At 39.2% G+C, this 16,429-nt stretch overlaps 1 protein-coding gene across 2 annotated transcripts in view; it reads left to right on the top strand.

Annotated features, from left to right (window-relative positions):
- The window catches only part of LOC113197436 (attractin), a 155,394-nt gene that overhangs the window by 93,080 nt on the left and 45,885 nt on the right, over positions 1-16,429 (top strand). For both annotated transcript variants that reach the window (XM_077799381.1, XM_077799382.1), the window contains exons 16-19: positions 1,457-1,676; positions 2,793-2,978; positions 3,739-3,972; positions 16,185-16,322. In XM_077799381.1, the coding sequence (XP_077655507.1) occupies positions 1,457-1,676; positions 2,793-2,978; positions 3,739-3,972; positions 16,185-16,322 (778 nt within the window). The remainder of the gene's footprint in view (positions 1-1,456; positions 1,677-2,792; positions 2,979-3,738; positions 3,973-16,184; positions 16,323-16,429) is intronic.

Here is a 16,429-nt window from a genome sequence, read left to right as displayed (position 1 = left end):
ACATGTTTTTTTCAACTGTCAAAATTAAGACTACCTTTCATTTCTGGGTTAGACATTATAAATTGATTATAAAACATTTTTTTTAAAGTGCAATGGCAAGGAAATTTTAGGGAGTAGGAGATGAAAACCATCCAAGGTGTTCATTGCTCTTATTCTTTATAAAATCCATTGCTAAGTGGAGAAATAGAATAAAAAATACAGTAAACACCCACACCCACACCCCTCCTCCACAGAGTATTATGATTCAGCCTTAAAAAAGAAGGAAATACTGTCATTTGCAACCACATGGATAGACCTGGAGGACCTTATACTGAATGAAATAAGCTGGTCACAAAAAGACAAATACATGACTTTGCTTATGTGTAGAATTTATAAATGTCTAACTCAGGGAAGCAGAGAGTACACTGGTGGTTTTCAGGGCCTTGGGAGGTGCGGTGAGAAATGGGAACATGCTGATCAAATTGTTCGAAGTTTAGTTACATAAGATGTTCTAGACATCTAATATATGCTATGGTGATAGTAGTTAATAATGGTGAATGTATACTAAATATTTCTTAAGGACATAGTTTTTACATGTTCTCATCACATACATGTACATACGGTCATACAAAGGTAAATATGAGAGGTAATGGATGTCAATTAGTTGATAGTGTCAACCATCTCGCAATGTATACAATTATAAAAGCATCACACAAACTTTGGATTGTTCAGAGGGGAGTGGGAGTGGGTGGGGTGGTGGGGATGGGAAGGACTGTAGAATGAGACAGACATTATTACATATGTGTATAATTATACTACTGGTGTGACTGCACCATGTACACCCAGAGGAATGAGAAGTTGTGCTCCATTTGTGTACAATGTGTCAAAATGCATTCTGCTATCATGTAAACTAATTAGAACAAATTAAAATTTTTTAAAAAATATTTTTTAGTTGTTGATGTACCTTTATTCTTTATTTATTTATATGTGGTGCTGAGGATTGAACCCAGTGCCTCACACATGCTAGGCAAGTGTTCTGTTATTGACCCACAACCCCAGACCCCCAAAATTTAAAAAATAAAATAAAAGCATCATACAGGCTTAGCTCCTTTTCTAAGGATGGATACATTATCAATATTTTATGAATGTTGGTGAAATGACTTCATGTGTGAATGGCACTTAAGCCAATTTAGGATAACCATCTCTTTGTAGGATTTGATGCAGAGTATAAAAATTTTGGTACTCAGTTATTACTTTGTTATGGATCTCTGTGAAAATTTTGATATTTCTTTTCTCTAAGCTATAAATTTGTTCTTTGTAAAATGGCCATATTGAAGTGGTGATCTATCCCAATGGCCGAGTTTAGAGTATAGGAAGGCTTTCCTGTACCTGTGAATATACCTAACTTAGTGGGTTTTATCAAGTAGCCTGTTTGGTCAAAACATTGATTGCATAATTATGTCTCTTTTGCCCACAGTCCAAGCTCACCTTAACCCCATGGGTTGGCCTTCGGAAGATCAATGTCTCCTACTGGTGCTGGGAAGATATGTCTCCATTTACAAATAGTTTACTACAGTGGATGCCATCTGAGCCTAGCGATGCTGGGTTCTGCGGAATTTTATCAGAACCCACTGTTCGGGGATTAAAGGCTGCAACCTGCATCAACCCCCTCAATGGCAGCATCTGTGAACGGCCTGGTAAGGACACTGGTGATAGGCTCCAGGAAGTTTCAGAAAGGAGGCAGGTTAAGTATTGACATGCATAAAATGATCTTGAAAACAGATGGAGAGCTAATTTCAGGCATATTTCAAGCAATACCTAGAATTTTAAAAGCAGAAGGAAATAATCTGTGGCTCTATGTTGAGCCATAAGCAAAGCCAAAAATAAAATGTTACACAAAGAACCTAATATTCTGACTAGCATTGAGATTGATTGGTTTGTTGAGCACAAAAAAATGTTTAGAATTGCTTTGAAGGGCAAATATCTTGGTGGCAGAAAAATGCTATGGAAGGAAAAAAGGAAAATAAAAACCAAAGATTTGAGAAAAGCTAGCAAGTCACCATAGTGTCAGTGGGGAGGAAAATGAGGAGAGGTCTGTGACAGGAGACAGAAGCCAGTTAGAATCATGTAAGAGCTGTGGCTGGGTTCTGAACCATCAAATGTTTTGAGCAGTTTCTCAGTTTGCATGTTTCTGGGGGCTAAGTTTAGGCTCCATGGTGGCAGATACAGGGGGAGCCTCTGCAGCACACAGATGGGGGCTTAACAGTAATAGGTAGAGTTGTTGGTGATTTAGTTAAATCCTGTTCAGTTTTTGGAAGGTACTGTATTTGAGGAATGCAGAAGTATAGAAGATAATTCATAGCATTGTAGAAGTTATCTCAAAGCAAGGTTTCTAAATTGTAGGTGAGCTTTTCAGCCTTTTTGAATGCAGAATGCTTTGATGAATTTAATGAATGCTGTGATCCTACTTACACTCAAATTCATAAACGTAGGGTTTTACATGTTCAGGTGGATTGTAAAATTCCTTCAGGGTCCCCTTATGTAAGACTCTGCTTTTGTTGAAAGATTCTCTTGTTCTTTCACCTTTGTCCTCAATGCTCTTTGAATAAAAGGTCTATTTCCTCCCCGAGTGTGTTAATACCTTGACTAAGTAGTACATGATGGCTCCAATATGATCTGTTTTCACTGTGTCATGTAGTGCCTGAATTGAGTTCATGGCATACTGTTGGGCTACAAACCAATATTTGAAATGGATCTGACCTTAGCTGACATAATGGGAGGTCTTAAATGTCCCTCTTGGGTTTAATTCCCAGCAAACCACAGTGCCAAGCAATGCCGGACGCCGTGTGCCTTGCGGACTGCGTGTGGGGAGTGCACCAGCAGCAGCTCTGAGTGCATGTGGTGCAGCAACATGAAGCAGTGTGTGGACTCCAACGCCTACGTGGCCTCCTTCCCTTTCGGCCAGTGTATGGAGTGGTATACCATGAGCAGCTGCCCCCGTGAGTGCAAAAGGGAGTGCAGGCACTCTTGAGTGCCTGGCATGTAGTGACAATTCTTGGCATGGTAACAATACTTAGCATGGCATGGAACATTTTTCAGAACTAGTTGGATTTGACCTTCTACTCAAGTCATCTAGTCCTGCATGATGAGAACCTGCATACAGAATTGCACAGTGATACATGTAGTCAAGTAAATCTAAGCTGGCACACAGAATACAGAAATTAGCTTTCCAACTCCAAGGTCATATTATTCAATCCATGTAATGTTTCTACCTTTTACTCACCTAATTCATTAAGTAATTGCTCTCCAGTAAAAGTTCCTTTTGCCTCCAGCATCTTGGGATTGAGAGTGGAAGGAATGACACCTGTTATGTGTTGGGCAAATTATTGAGCTCTTTAAATTTTTTTTTTTTTAAAGAGAGAGAGAGAGAGAGAGAATTTTAACATTTATTTATTTTTTCTTAGTTCTCGGCGGACACAACATCTTCGTTTGTATGTGGTGCTGAGGATCGAACCCGGGCCGCACGCACGCTAGGCGAGCGCGCTACCGCTTGAGCCACATCCCCAGCCCGAGCTCTTTAAATTTGTTTTCTCCTTTAAATGGTCACTATAGAGTGGTGATTTGGACTCACTAAAGTTAGTCTGTTAAAGAAAAGGTTATTTAAATGTAATGAATTCAGATATATCTGTGGATTGATGTTTGTTTTTTTTTTTTTTTTTTTTTTTGTGTGTGTGTGTGTGTATGTATGTTTTTAAACAGCTGAAAATTGTTCAGGCTATTGCACCTGCAGTCATTGCTTGGAGCAGCCAGGCTGTGGCTGGTGTACTGATCCCAGCAACACTGGGAAAGGGAAATGCATGGAGGGATCCTACAAAGGACCAGTGAAGATGCCTCCACAGGCCTCTGCTGGAACTGCCTATCCACAGCCCCTTCTGAATTCCAGCATGTGTCTAGAGGACAGCAGATACAACTGGTCTTTCATTCACTGTCCAGGTAAGATGCCTGCATATCCAAATTCAAGTTATTCATTACCTGTTTATAAAGAATACAAACTTGAAAGCTACACTATTCATATGAATTTCCTTTAAGTGAAAAATATAAGTAACACACCATTTTAGGAGAAAAGATAGTTTCATTTAAAAATAGTTTTAATGTCAGTTAACAAAAATATTGAGGAAATTCATGTAAGTTATTTTACTAACTTTTATTATAAAATAATATGTGCTTTATAAAAATATTATACCTGTATACAAAATAAAACCTGGAGTCCCCCTCTCCTCAGTTTTTTTTTAATTTTTCTTTTTTTAGTTGTAGATGGTCACAATACCTTTATTTTTATTATTTATTTTTTTATGTGTGGCTGAGGATCAAACCCAGTACCTCACACATACTAGATGAGCACTCTACGAATGAGCCACAACCCCAGCCCCCACTCAGGTCTTTATAAATACTTTTTCAGAATTTAATATAGATACTTCCAGACATATTCATTTATATATTTTAATATAAAATATACTTTTTATATTTTTATGTATTATACTAGGGATATTATATTTACTGCTTTATAATTTTCTTTTTACATAAAAACACATCTTGAAAATTAAAAAAAAAAACTCTTTTTACTGGAAGAGTTAATTAATTGTCAAGAATTCTTTAAAGTTTAATAGAATTCACCAGTGAAATCATCCAATATTGGGCCTTTCTTTGTGCTAAGATTTTAAATTATTTGATCTCTTTACTTGTTATAAGTCTATTCAGAATTTCTGTTTCTTCTTGAGTCAGTTTTAATACCTGTGATTTTTTTTTTTTTTTATTTTTTTTATTGTTGGTCATTCAAAACATTACATAGTTCTTAATACATCATATTTCACAGTTTGATTCAAGTGGGTTATGAACTCCCAATTTTACCCCGTATACAGATTGCTGTATCACATCAGTTACCCTTCCATTGATTGACATATTGCCTTTCTCTTGTCTGATGTATTCTGCTGTCTGTCCTATTCTCTACTATCCCCCCTCCCCTCCCCTCCCCTCCCCTCCCTTCCCCTTTTCTCTCTCTACCCCTTCTACTGTAAATCATTTCTTCCATTTGTATTATCTTGTCTTACCCCTCCTTTCCTCTTATATGTCATTTTTGTATAACCCTGAGGATCGCCTTCCATTACCATGCGATTTCCCTTCTCACTCCCTTTCCCTCCCACCTCTCATCCCTGTTTAATGTAAATCTTCTTCTCAAGCTCTTCGTCCCTACCCTGTCCTTGTTTACTCCCCTTATATCAAAGGAGTCATTTGGTATTTGTTTTTTAAAGATTGACTAGCTTCACTTAGCATAATCTGCTCTAATGCCATCCATTTCCCTCCAAATTCTATGATTTTGTCATTTTTTAATGCAGAATAATACTCCATAGTATATAAATGCCACATTTTTTTTATCCATTCATCTATTGAAGGGCATCTAGGCTGGTTCCACAGTCTTGCTATCGTGAATTGAGCTGCTATGAACATCGATGTTGCAGTGTCCCTGTAGCATGCTCTTGTTAGGGCTTTAGGGAATAGACCGAGAAGGGGAATAGCTGGGTCGAATGGTGGTTCCATTCCCAGCTTTCCCAGGAATCTCCATACTGCTTTCCAAATTGGCTGCACTAATTTGCAGTCCCACCAGCAATGAACAAGAGTGCCCTTTTCCCCGCATCCTCTCCAGCACTTATTGTTGTTTGACTTCCTAATGGCTGCCAGTCTTACTGGAGTGAGATGGTATCTTAGGGTAGTTTTGATTTGCATTTCTCTGACTGCTAGCGATGGTGAGCATTTTTTCATGTACTTGTTGATTGATTGTATGTCCTCCTCTGAGAAGTGTCTGTTCAGGTCCTTGGCCCATTTATTGATTGGGTTATTTGTTATCTTATTGTCTAATTTTTTGAGTTCTTTGTATATTCTGGTTATTAGGGCTCTATCTGAAGTGTGTGGAGTAAAGATTTGTTCCCAGGATGTAGGTTCCCTGTTTATCTCTCTTATTGTTTCTTTTGCTGAGAAAAAACTTTTTAGTTTGAGTAAGTCCCATTTGTTGATTCTATTTGTTAACTCTAGCGCTATGGGTGTCCTATTGAGGAATTTGGAGCCCGATCCCACAGCGTGTAGATCATAACCAACTTTTTCTTCTATCAGATGCCATGTCTCTGATTTAATATCAAGCTCCTTGATCCATTTTGAGTTAACTTTTGTGCGCGGCGAGAGATAGGGATTCAGATTCATTTTGGTGCAAATGGATTTCCAGTTTTCCCAGCACCATTTGTTGAAGATGCTATCCTTCCTCCATTGCATGCTTTTAGCCCCTTTATCAAAAATAAGATAGTTGTAGTTTTGTGGATTGGTTACTGAGTCCTCTATTCTGTACCATTGGTCCACCCGCCTGTTTTGGTACCAGTACCATGCTGTTTTTGTTACTATTGCTCTGTAGTATAGTTTGAAGTCTGGTATCGCTATACCGCCTGATTCACACTTCCTGCTTAGTATTGTTTTTGCTATTCTGGGTCTTTTATTATTCCATATGAATTTCATGATTCTTTTATCGATTTCTACAAGATATGCTGTTGGGATTTTGATTGGCATTGCATTGAACTTATATAGGACTTTTGGTAATATCGCCATTTTGATGATGTTAGTTCTGCCTATCCATGAGCAGGGTATATTTTTCCATCTTCTAAGGTCTTCTTCTATGTCTTTCTTTAGGGTTCTGTAATTTTCATTGTATAAATCTTTCACCTCTTTTGTTAGGTTGATTCCCAAGTATTTTATTTTTTGGGGGGATATTGTGAATGGAGTATTTGTCCTCATTTCCGTTTCAGAGGATTTGTCGCTGATATACAGGAATGCCTTTGATTTATGCGTGTTGATCTTATATCCTGCCACTTTGCTGAATTCATTTATTAGCTCTAATAGCTTCTTTGTAGACCCTTTTGGGTCTGCTAGGTATAGAATCATATCATCTGCAAATAGTGATAATTTAAGTTCTTCTTTTCCTATTTTTATGCCTTTAATTTCTTTCGTCTGCCTGATTGCTCTGGCCAGTGTTTCGAGGACTATGTTGAACAGAAGTGGTGAGAGAGGGCATCCCTGTCTTGTACCAGATCTTAGAGGGAATGCCTTCAATTTTTCTCCATTCAGAATGATGCTGGCCTGTGGCTTATCATAGATTGCTTTTACAATGTTGAGGTATGATCCAGTTATCCCTAATTTTTCTAGAGTTTTGAACATAAAGGGATGCTGTACTTTGTCGAAAGCTTTTTCTGCATCTATCGAGATGATCATATGGTTCTTATTTTTAAGTCTATTGATGTGGTGGATAACATTTATTGATTTCCGTATATTGAACCAACCTTGCATACCAGGGATGAATCCTACTTGGTCATGGTGTATAATTTTTTTGATATGTATTTGAATCCGATTCGCCAGAATTTTATTGAGGATTTTTGCATCAAGGTTCATTAGAGATATTGGTCTGTAGTTTTCTTTCTTTGAAGTGTCTTTGTCTGGTTTCGGAATCAGGGTGATGTTGGCCTCGTAGAATGAATTTGGAAGTTCTCCCTCTTTTTCTATTTCCTGAAATAGCTTGAAAAGTATTGGTGTTAGTTCCTCTTTAAAGGTTTTGTAAAACTCTGCTGTATACCCATCCGGTCCTGGGCTTTTCTTAGATGGTAGTCTTTTGATGGTTTCTTCTATTTCCTCTATTGTTATTGGTCTGTTTAGGTTGTCTATATCCTCCTGGCTCAATCTGGGCAGATCATAAGACTCAAGGAATTTATCTATGCCTTCACTATCTTCTATTTTATTGGAGTATAAGGATTCAAAGTAATTTCTGATTATCTTCTGTATTTCTGAAGTGTCTGTTGTGATATTGCCTTTTTCATCCCGTATGCTAGTAATTTGGGTTCTCTCTCTTTTTCTCTTCGTTAGCATGGCTAAGGGTCTGTCAATTTTATTTATTTTTTCAAAGAACCAGCTTTTAGTTTTGTCAATTTTTTCAATTGTTTCTTTTGTTTCAATTTCATTAATTTCAGCTCTGATTTTAATTATTTCTTGCCTTCTACTTCTTTTGCTGTCGTTTTGCTCTTCTTTTTCTAGGATTTTGAGATGAAGTATGAGATCATTTATTTGTTGGTTTTTTCTTTTTTTGAGGAATGAACTCCAAGCAATGAATTTTCCTCTTAGAACTGCTTTCAATGTGTCCCATAGATTCCGATATGTTGTGTCTGTGTTTTCATTTAACTCTAGGAATTTTTTAATTTCCTCCTTGATGTCTTCTAAAACCCATTGATCACTCAGCAACCTATTGTTCATTCTCCAAGTGATGCTTGATTTTTCCTTTCTTCTTTTATCATTGATTTTCAGTTTCATTCCATTATGATCAGACAAGATGCATGGTATTATCTCTACCTCTTTGTATTGTCTAAGAGTTGCCCTGTGACATAGTATATGGTCTATTTTTGAGAAGGTTCCATGTGCTGCTGAGAAAAAAGTGTAGCTACTTGATGTTGGGTGGTATAGTCTATATATGTCAATTAAGTCTAGTTTGTTAATTGTGTTATTCAGTTCTATAGTTTCCTTATTTAACTTTTGTTTGGAAGATCTGTCCAGTGGTGAGAGAGGTGTGTTGAAGTCTCCCATGATTATTGTATGGTGGTCTATTAGACTCTTGAACTTGAGAAGAGTTTGCTTGATGAACACGGCTGCACCATTATTTGGGGCATATATGTTTATGATTGTTATGTCTTGTTGGTGTATGGTTCCCTTGAGCAGTATGAAGTGTCCTTCTTTATCCCTTTTGATTAGCTTTGGCTTGAAATCTATTTTATTAGATATGAGTATGGACACTCCTGCTTGTTTCCGTGGTCCATATGAGTGATATGATTTTTCCCAACCTTTCACCTTCAGTCTATGTACATCTTTTCCTATCAAGTGCGTCTCCTGTAAACAGCATATTGTTGGGTCTTGTTTTGTGATCCATTCTACTAGCCTGTGTCTCTTAATTGGTGAGTTTAAGCCATTAACATTTAGGGTTATTATTGAGATATGGTTTGTTCTTCTGTCCATATTTGTTTATTGATGTTACTGAACCTGATTTGTTATCCTCTTTGACTACTTTCCCCCCTTTACTGTCCTACCTCCCATTGTTGGTTATCAATGTTATTTTCCATTTCCTCTTCCTGTAATGTTTTGCCTAGTATTTTTTGAAGAGATGGTTTTCTAGCTGCGAATTCCTTTAACTTTTGTTTGTCGTGGAAGGTTTTAATTTCATCTTCTAACCTGAAGCTTAATTTCGCCGGATACACGATTCTTGGTTGGAATCCATTTTCTTTAAGCGTTTGAAATATGTTATTCCAGGATCTTCTAGCTTTTAGAGTCTGTGTTGAGAGATCAGCTGTTATCCTGATTGGTTTACCCCTAAATGTAATCTGCTTCCTTTCCCTTGTAGCTTTTAAAATTCTCTCCTTATTCTGTATGTTGGACATCTTCATTATAATGTGTCTAGGTGTGGATCTCTTATGATTTTGCACATTCGGCGTCCTGTAGGCTTCTAGGATTTGGGATTCTGTCTCATTCTTCAAGTCTGGGAAGTTTTCTCGTATTATTTCACTGAATAGATTGCTTAATCCTTTGGTTTGGAGCTCTGTGCCTTCCTGTATCCCAATGACTCTTAAGTTTGGTCTTTTGATATTATCCCATAGCTCTTGGATGTTCTGCTCATGGTTTCTTAGTAGACTTGCTGAGCTATCTATGTTCTTTTCAAGTTGAAATACTCTGTCTTCATTGTCTGATGTTCTATCTTCTAAGTGATCCACTCTGCTGGTAGTATTCTCAATTGAGTTTTTAAGTTGGTTTATTTTTTCCTGCATTTCTAGGATTTCTATTTGTTTGTTTTTTATTACCTCTATCTCCCTGTGAAATTGATCTTTTACTTCCTGGATTTGTTTGTCAATGTGATCTTTCATTATCTGATTTTGGTGTCTCATGTCTTCCTTGAGACTCCAGATCATCTGAAGCATGTATATCCTGACCTCTCTATCTGACATTCCATCTGTTGTACCTACTACCTCTTCTAAAGTTGAGTTGACCTGCATTGCCTGTGATCCTTTCTTTCCTTGTCTTTTCATACTGCTGGCGTTTCTTTCTGCTTGGTGAAACTGTTGTGTTTTGAAATTTTCTCTCTATTTATTTATATTGCTTTTGAATAGTTGAAAAATCACCCTTGCAGGGCAGGTAGTGGCTGTGATCCTCCTCCAATTGGTGTGATCCGTCTACCACGCTGGCAGGCCCTAGTTCTGCTCTGCTGGTCGGTCAAAGGTCCGCCTACCCAGCAGGCACGAGGAGCACCTCTGTCACTCCGCAAGTTGCTGGGCCTAACCTCCCGATGGGTCGAAGGTTCGCCTAGCTTGCAGTCACTGGGGGAGGGGCCGGTTCCGCCCCTCAGCAGGCCGCTCGGCCCATCTGCCGGTGGTCACAGTCCCGCCTACCTGCAGACACTGGGGGAGGGGACGGGCCTGCCCCTCAGCGAGCCACCGGCCCTGTCCTACTTGTGGGTCCTGTCCGCGTTCCCTGCAGGCACGTGTAGCTATTCTGTCACTCGGCAGGTTGCTGGACCTGACCCGCCCGTGGGTTGCAGGTTTGCCTAGCTTGTAGGCACTGGGGAGGAGAGATATTAGAAGGGGAGGGAAGAAGTCACTAAAGAGAATGAGTATAGGCAGGTAGAATTCAAGGAAGGGGGAATAGGAAAATTGAGAAGAAGTGAGAAGACAAAAGAAAAAAAAAAAGTGAAAAGAAAGAAAGAAGAAACGAAAAAAATAAAACTTTAAAACCAAAAAAAAAAAAAAATTTTATAATGATAATAAAAAATGGAAATTAAAGTTTAAAAAATAATAGTAATACTAATAAAATAAAAAGAGTTTAAAAAAATTGAAACCATTAATAAGAAAGTTAAAGAACAACAACTACAACAACAACAAAAAGTGAAAAAAAAATACTAATAATAATCATTAAAAAAAAAAATAATAATAAATGCAGTCATATAGCTCGATTAGCTTCTCTTCCAGTTGGTGGAGCTATGCCCACTGGGCCAGGCTTCTCTTCTTGATAGGTGGGAGCCAATCACTGTGCCTCAGCTCTTCTTCCCAGACTGTGCGGGTCTCCAATCCTGAGTGCCTAGGACCTTCTCTTGTGGTTCCTCAAGCCAGGCCCCGCTCACCTGTGACACTCACCACAATACTGACTACACACCAGGTCTGCTGCTCCTGGGAGCCCTGTTTTCATGGATGCCTGGGCACACCCTTTCTGTTTGCCTCCCTCAGACCCCAAGTTTGTAGGGTTTGGGGCTGAGGGCCCCCAGCGAACTTGTTTGCCCTCAGGTAGCAACTCCCCTGGTAGCTGGTGCAAGGGACCTCTGTTGTCAGCACTGGTGGAAGTAATAGCCGGGAGATCTGCACTGCAGGTCCCACGTCTCTCCTGATTCCCTGGGTCCGGCTATGGTGCTCAGTTGGCTTTTACCTTTGTGAGTTCAGGTGGGCCGACTAGTTATTTCAGTGGGATCGTTAGTGCTGAGTCACTAGAAGGAGGCGAACCAGAGCTTGAATGCAGCTGATTCGTGCTCAGTGTGCGTTTTCTGAGGGGCCCAGGCTGTGCGCCCTAGCTCCACGTCAGCTCAACTTTGCCTAGTGATCCTGAGCAAGCAGACTTTAGATAATTTACAGCTCCCTATATCCGCACAATTGAAGAGGTCAGAGACTTGATCTCTCCGCGTCTGCCGCCATGTTAGACCACCTCAGTGACATTCATGTTGCCCTTACAGTTTCCTGGCATAAGCAAGATCTTGGGATTATACAAACTGCTGCTTCTGTTTCCCGTCCAGTTTTCTAGAACTGAAACCCTGCTGTCATCGCCTCCACCTCTGGGCCGCGCTCGGGCGCCGCGCTTGTCCGAGGCCTTAGCAGCGCCGCCGTGACCTCCGCCGCTCCTTGGCTAGGTGCCTGGTTCCCGGGGTCCAAGCTGCTGCCGCCGCGGCTCCTGGCTCCCGGAGTCCGAGCTGCTGCCGCCGCGGCTCTCCAGTTCCCACCTCCGGAGCACGGGTCCCCTCGCAGGGGAATGCCGAACGACCCCAGAACAGGCTCTGCTCAAAGGTGCAGCAGGGAACAAGCGACCGTGGTCTCTCGCGGCGGCGCTGGGTCGTGGTCCCGCCTTCGGAGGACAGGACTCGGCAGGCAGCCCAGTTCCAGTCTCTAGGTGCGGCAGCTGGACTATGTAGTCAGAGCCATTAAGACAGCATGCATAAAGCAAATGGCAGCTCCCGCGGAGTTGATTTTCAGCCCCGAAACCACAGCCCAGCCCACAATACCCATCCACTAACTCTCCCTGTATAGAAAATATTCAAAAACAAAAAAAAGGAAAAAAAGGAGGGAGTGTACTGAGCTTTCTTGTCTCAGGTACTTACAATCCGCTGCTGATTACGCATTCAGCTTCTCTGCCGGGAGCGAAGTGAAAGAGGCAGCAGATGGGCGCAAAGCGCCCGCGGCTCTGAGCAGAAAACCGTCTCTCTTTCAATTTCTTTGTTTTTTCTGCTGCTTGGCAAGGTGGTCCGCTACAGATTAATGGTGAAAGGTGCTCTAACAAGCTGCGTGAAATCTCGATTAAAGCCGCTGCTCAGAGCCCCACGCTCAGCACTTCAGCGACCCCCGTACCCAGCGGCCATCTTCTCCGTAATACCTGTGATTTTTAAAGAATTTGTTAGTTTCATCTGTTTTCAAATTTGTTGAAATATGGGTCATAATATTTTCTTACACCCAACTTGTTAGTCTTGTGTATCCTCCTTGTAATCTATTGAGGATTGTTTTCACATGTCTAATTTTATTTCACATATCCTTTTACTTTTTATAAGTGCTCTAAATTTTGTGAGGGTATTTTCAGAACTTGATTTCTTTTGTGGAATCAATTATTTAAGCCTCTTTAAATATACTAAAATTAGTATTTTTAATTCTCTTTTGTTTCTTCCATTAAGCCCTCTTTCAGTTTTTTTTTTTTTTGAGTATTTATCCTGCAGTTGCATGTGGTTAGAGCATTTTCTTAAAATTTTGAATCCTTAAGATTGATTTGCATTTGTAATTGACCATGTAAATTTATCAGTATTGGTTAGCAGTGGTGTTTATTGAACTGTTATGAAGGTGTGGGATGAGTTCCTAAGGGAGCAGCCAGCTAACATCAGGACATTTTTTTTTTTAAGATGGACACAATACTTTTATTTTATTTATTTGTTTTTATGTGGTGCTGAGGATTCAGTGCCTCATGCATGCTAGGCAAGCACTCTACCACTGAGCTACATCCCTATCTCCAACCTCAGGACTTTTATTTTTTCCAGTTGTAGATGGATACAATATATTTATTTTTATTTATTTATCTTTATGTGGTGCTGAGGATTGAACCCAGTGCATGCTTGAGAGGCAAGCACTCTACACTGAGCTACAACCCCAGCCCAACCTCGGGACTTTTTACCTCTAGTCTGCTCTTACAGTTGTTGAATGGTTTGTGCTCCTCTCTCAGAAGCAGTGGACCCAGGTGCCTGGATACTTTTGGCACAATCATGGTTGTGCCCGTGCCTCTACCATTTGGTGTTCTGGCAACCTAAAGATAGCTGATATATTGCCCTGATATTTTTCTGACCCCACACTCTCCTTCTTTCGCACTCCTGTTCCACCCAGAACTATTCTTTCCCACTACTGCCCCTGAACCTATACCTCAGCCAGCTGAGGAACTCATACAGGGCAGGTCATGTGCCATTTCTGTTACCTACCAGTCTGCTGAGGCCTCCTTTGCTTCCAGCCTCCACTGAGTTTTTCAGGTGTCCACTAGTAAACTTCATCTAGTCAGATTGGCAGTACCTTCCTTTTCTTACCTTAAGATACAGGTGTCTCAGTTCTTTTCTTTCTGATTGGCCCCTTCTGCTTTATAATTTCTAGACATTCCTGAATATTTCAGCAGTGTCTCTCAGTACTTCTAATAGTACCTTTCTCTTCTATTTCACACTTCCGCTGATTTAGCACTCTTTTTCACTTTTTTTCCCCATGTAATTCAGTGGTATTTTGAAAAGGAAGAAGGAAGCATTTTCTGTATCTCTTCTTCTTGAACCAGAATAGAGGTTTTTTTCATGCATAATTTTTAGGTAATTTAATACATGTGTTGTACTTTACCCTTTGCTCATCTTCATGGGAACAAAATGCATATCCTACATATAAGTAATTGTGGTACAATATTTTAAGTTTTATAGTTGTAGTATATAAAACACCTCAAGTACCTACATAGATGGTGTAGCTAACAGGTGAGTAAAAGAACATGTGCAAGGATATAGAAATTTTTCAGGATGTGAGAAAACCACCTCATGTTGATGAACCAAAATCTGAAGAATCAGAGATTGTGGTTACAGTGGTGCAGGTTGTAACTTATGTGAACATTCCCATGTTCTGCAGTGCACAGCCTGCATAGCTGTCTCAAGCAGTCTTTGAGAGGTCAGGGTTTATATGCCATATCCATCAGGAGCCTTAGTAATCTCTGCTCTGGAAATGCTTATATGTAAAGTTGGTTATTTTTCTAATAGTGAAAATTTGAAAGCAAACAAAATATTAGAACTTGATGGGATGGTTAAATAAGTGCTATAATTCATAAAAATCATCATCTAGTTTTGTTCATGATAGATTAAATGTAAAATAATTTTGATCTAAGTTTAAAAACTCAAAATTGAATATTAATATCAAAACTAAAAAATTGTATAGAAAAATGCTGGAAGGAGAATATTTAACCGTTGCATAATACATGTTGTTTTTAATCGGCACACACAACTTCTCCAACATAGGCCACATTTTATGTTGTAAAGCAAATGTTAATGAATTTTTAAAAATGAATTAATTGCTGACATCTTATCAGATCATAATGAAATGAAATTATGAATCAAATGCAAGAGAAACTGCAAAAATTACACAATAAATGGATATGAACCAATATATTTTGAATGGAAACTGGGTCATTGAATTAATCATAAGGGAAATGTTTAAATTCCTAGGGTAAAATGAAAATGGAACCTATGGGACAATGCAAAAGCAGTTATAAGAGAGAAGTTTATAGTTGTAAAGTCCCACATTAGAAAAACAGCACGATCTCAAATAAACATCCTTATGATGCACCTCAAGGACTTAGAAATTAGAACAAACAATATAAACTCAATGGAAGGAAAGAAATAATAAGGATCAGAATGGAAATAAAATAAATTATATAAGAATAACACAAAAGATCAGTGAAACAAAGTGTTGGTTCTTTGAAAAAAATAAACAAATTCAGAAACCCTTAGCCAAACTAACCAAAAGAAAGAGAAGACCCAAATTAAAAAAAGTTAGCGACAAAAAAGGGGATGTTATAACACATACCACTGAAATTCAGAGGATTATTAGGGACTATTTAAAAAACTATACGCCAATAAACTGAAAAATCTGGAAGAAATGGACAAATTTGTAGATACATATTACCTACCAAAATTGCACCAAAATATGTAAATATCATAAATAGAGACATAACAAGCAATGATATTGAAGCAGTAATAATCTCCCAACAACAACAACAACAAAAAGCCAAGGACAAGATGATTCACAGTTGAATTTTACCAGACTTTTAAAGAAGAATTAATACAAATACTTCTCAAACTAATTCATAAAATGAAAAGGGAAAGAACTCTTCCAAATTCATCCTACAAAGCCAGTGTGTAACTTGCTACCAAAACCAGATAATGACAAATTATGATATATGAGAAAATTACAGACTGAGGGCCTTAATATCTCATTTTTCTGCAATAACTTGGTTTTGACAGTTTGGTCTTATTTCTCAAATTAGTTTCTGGTGGGTAAGTTTTGATGATTTTTTTCTGTTTTGTTGTTATTTGTTTTGTTTTGAGACAAGTTTTGCTGTGTTGCGCAGGCTGGCCTCAAGCTCCTGAGCTCAGGAGATCTTTCTGCCTCAGCCTTCCCAATAGCTGGTATTATAGGCAAATACCCCCATGCCCAGCTAGTTTGATGATTTGAGTTTTAGAGGCATTGGGAACTTACAGATGCAGATAAATTTCATGGAACTCCCTGCACCCAGTTCTGCCATGATAGAGGCTCCTAAAATCCTTTTCCTTTCAGCTTGCCAGTGCAATGGCCACAGCAAGTGCATCAACCAGAGCATCTGTGAGAAGTGTGAGAACCTGACCACGGGCAAGCACTGCGAGACCTGCATATCTGGCTTCTATGGTGATCCCACCAATGGAGGCAAATGCCAGCGTAAGTAGTGTGGGTCGGACTTGCTGAGTGCAAGTCAGGTGGAACACAGGACTTCTCTGACTTGAGTATCTAGGAGGAGAAAAGCCACTTGGCTTTGGATGCTGCAT

Source organism: Urocitellus parryii, chromosome 6 (assembly GCF_045843805.1).
Source record: "Urocitellus parryii isolate mUroPar1 chromosome 6, mUroPar1.hap1, whole genome shotgun sequence".
Lineage (NCBI taxonomy): Eukaryota > Metazoa > Chordata > Mammalia > Rodentia > Sciuridae > Urocitellus > Urocitellus parryii.
This window is presented reverse-complemented; position numbering and strand designations above follow the sequence as displayed.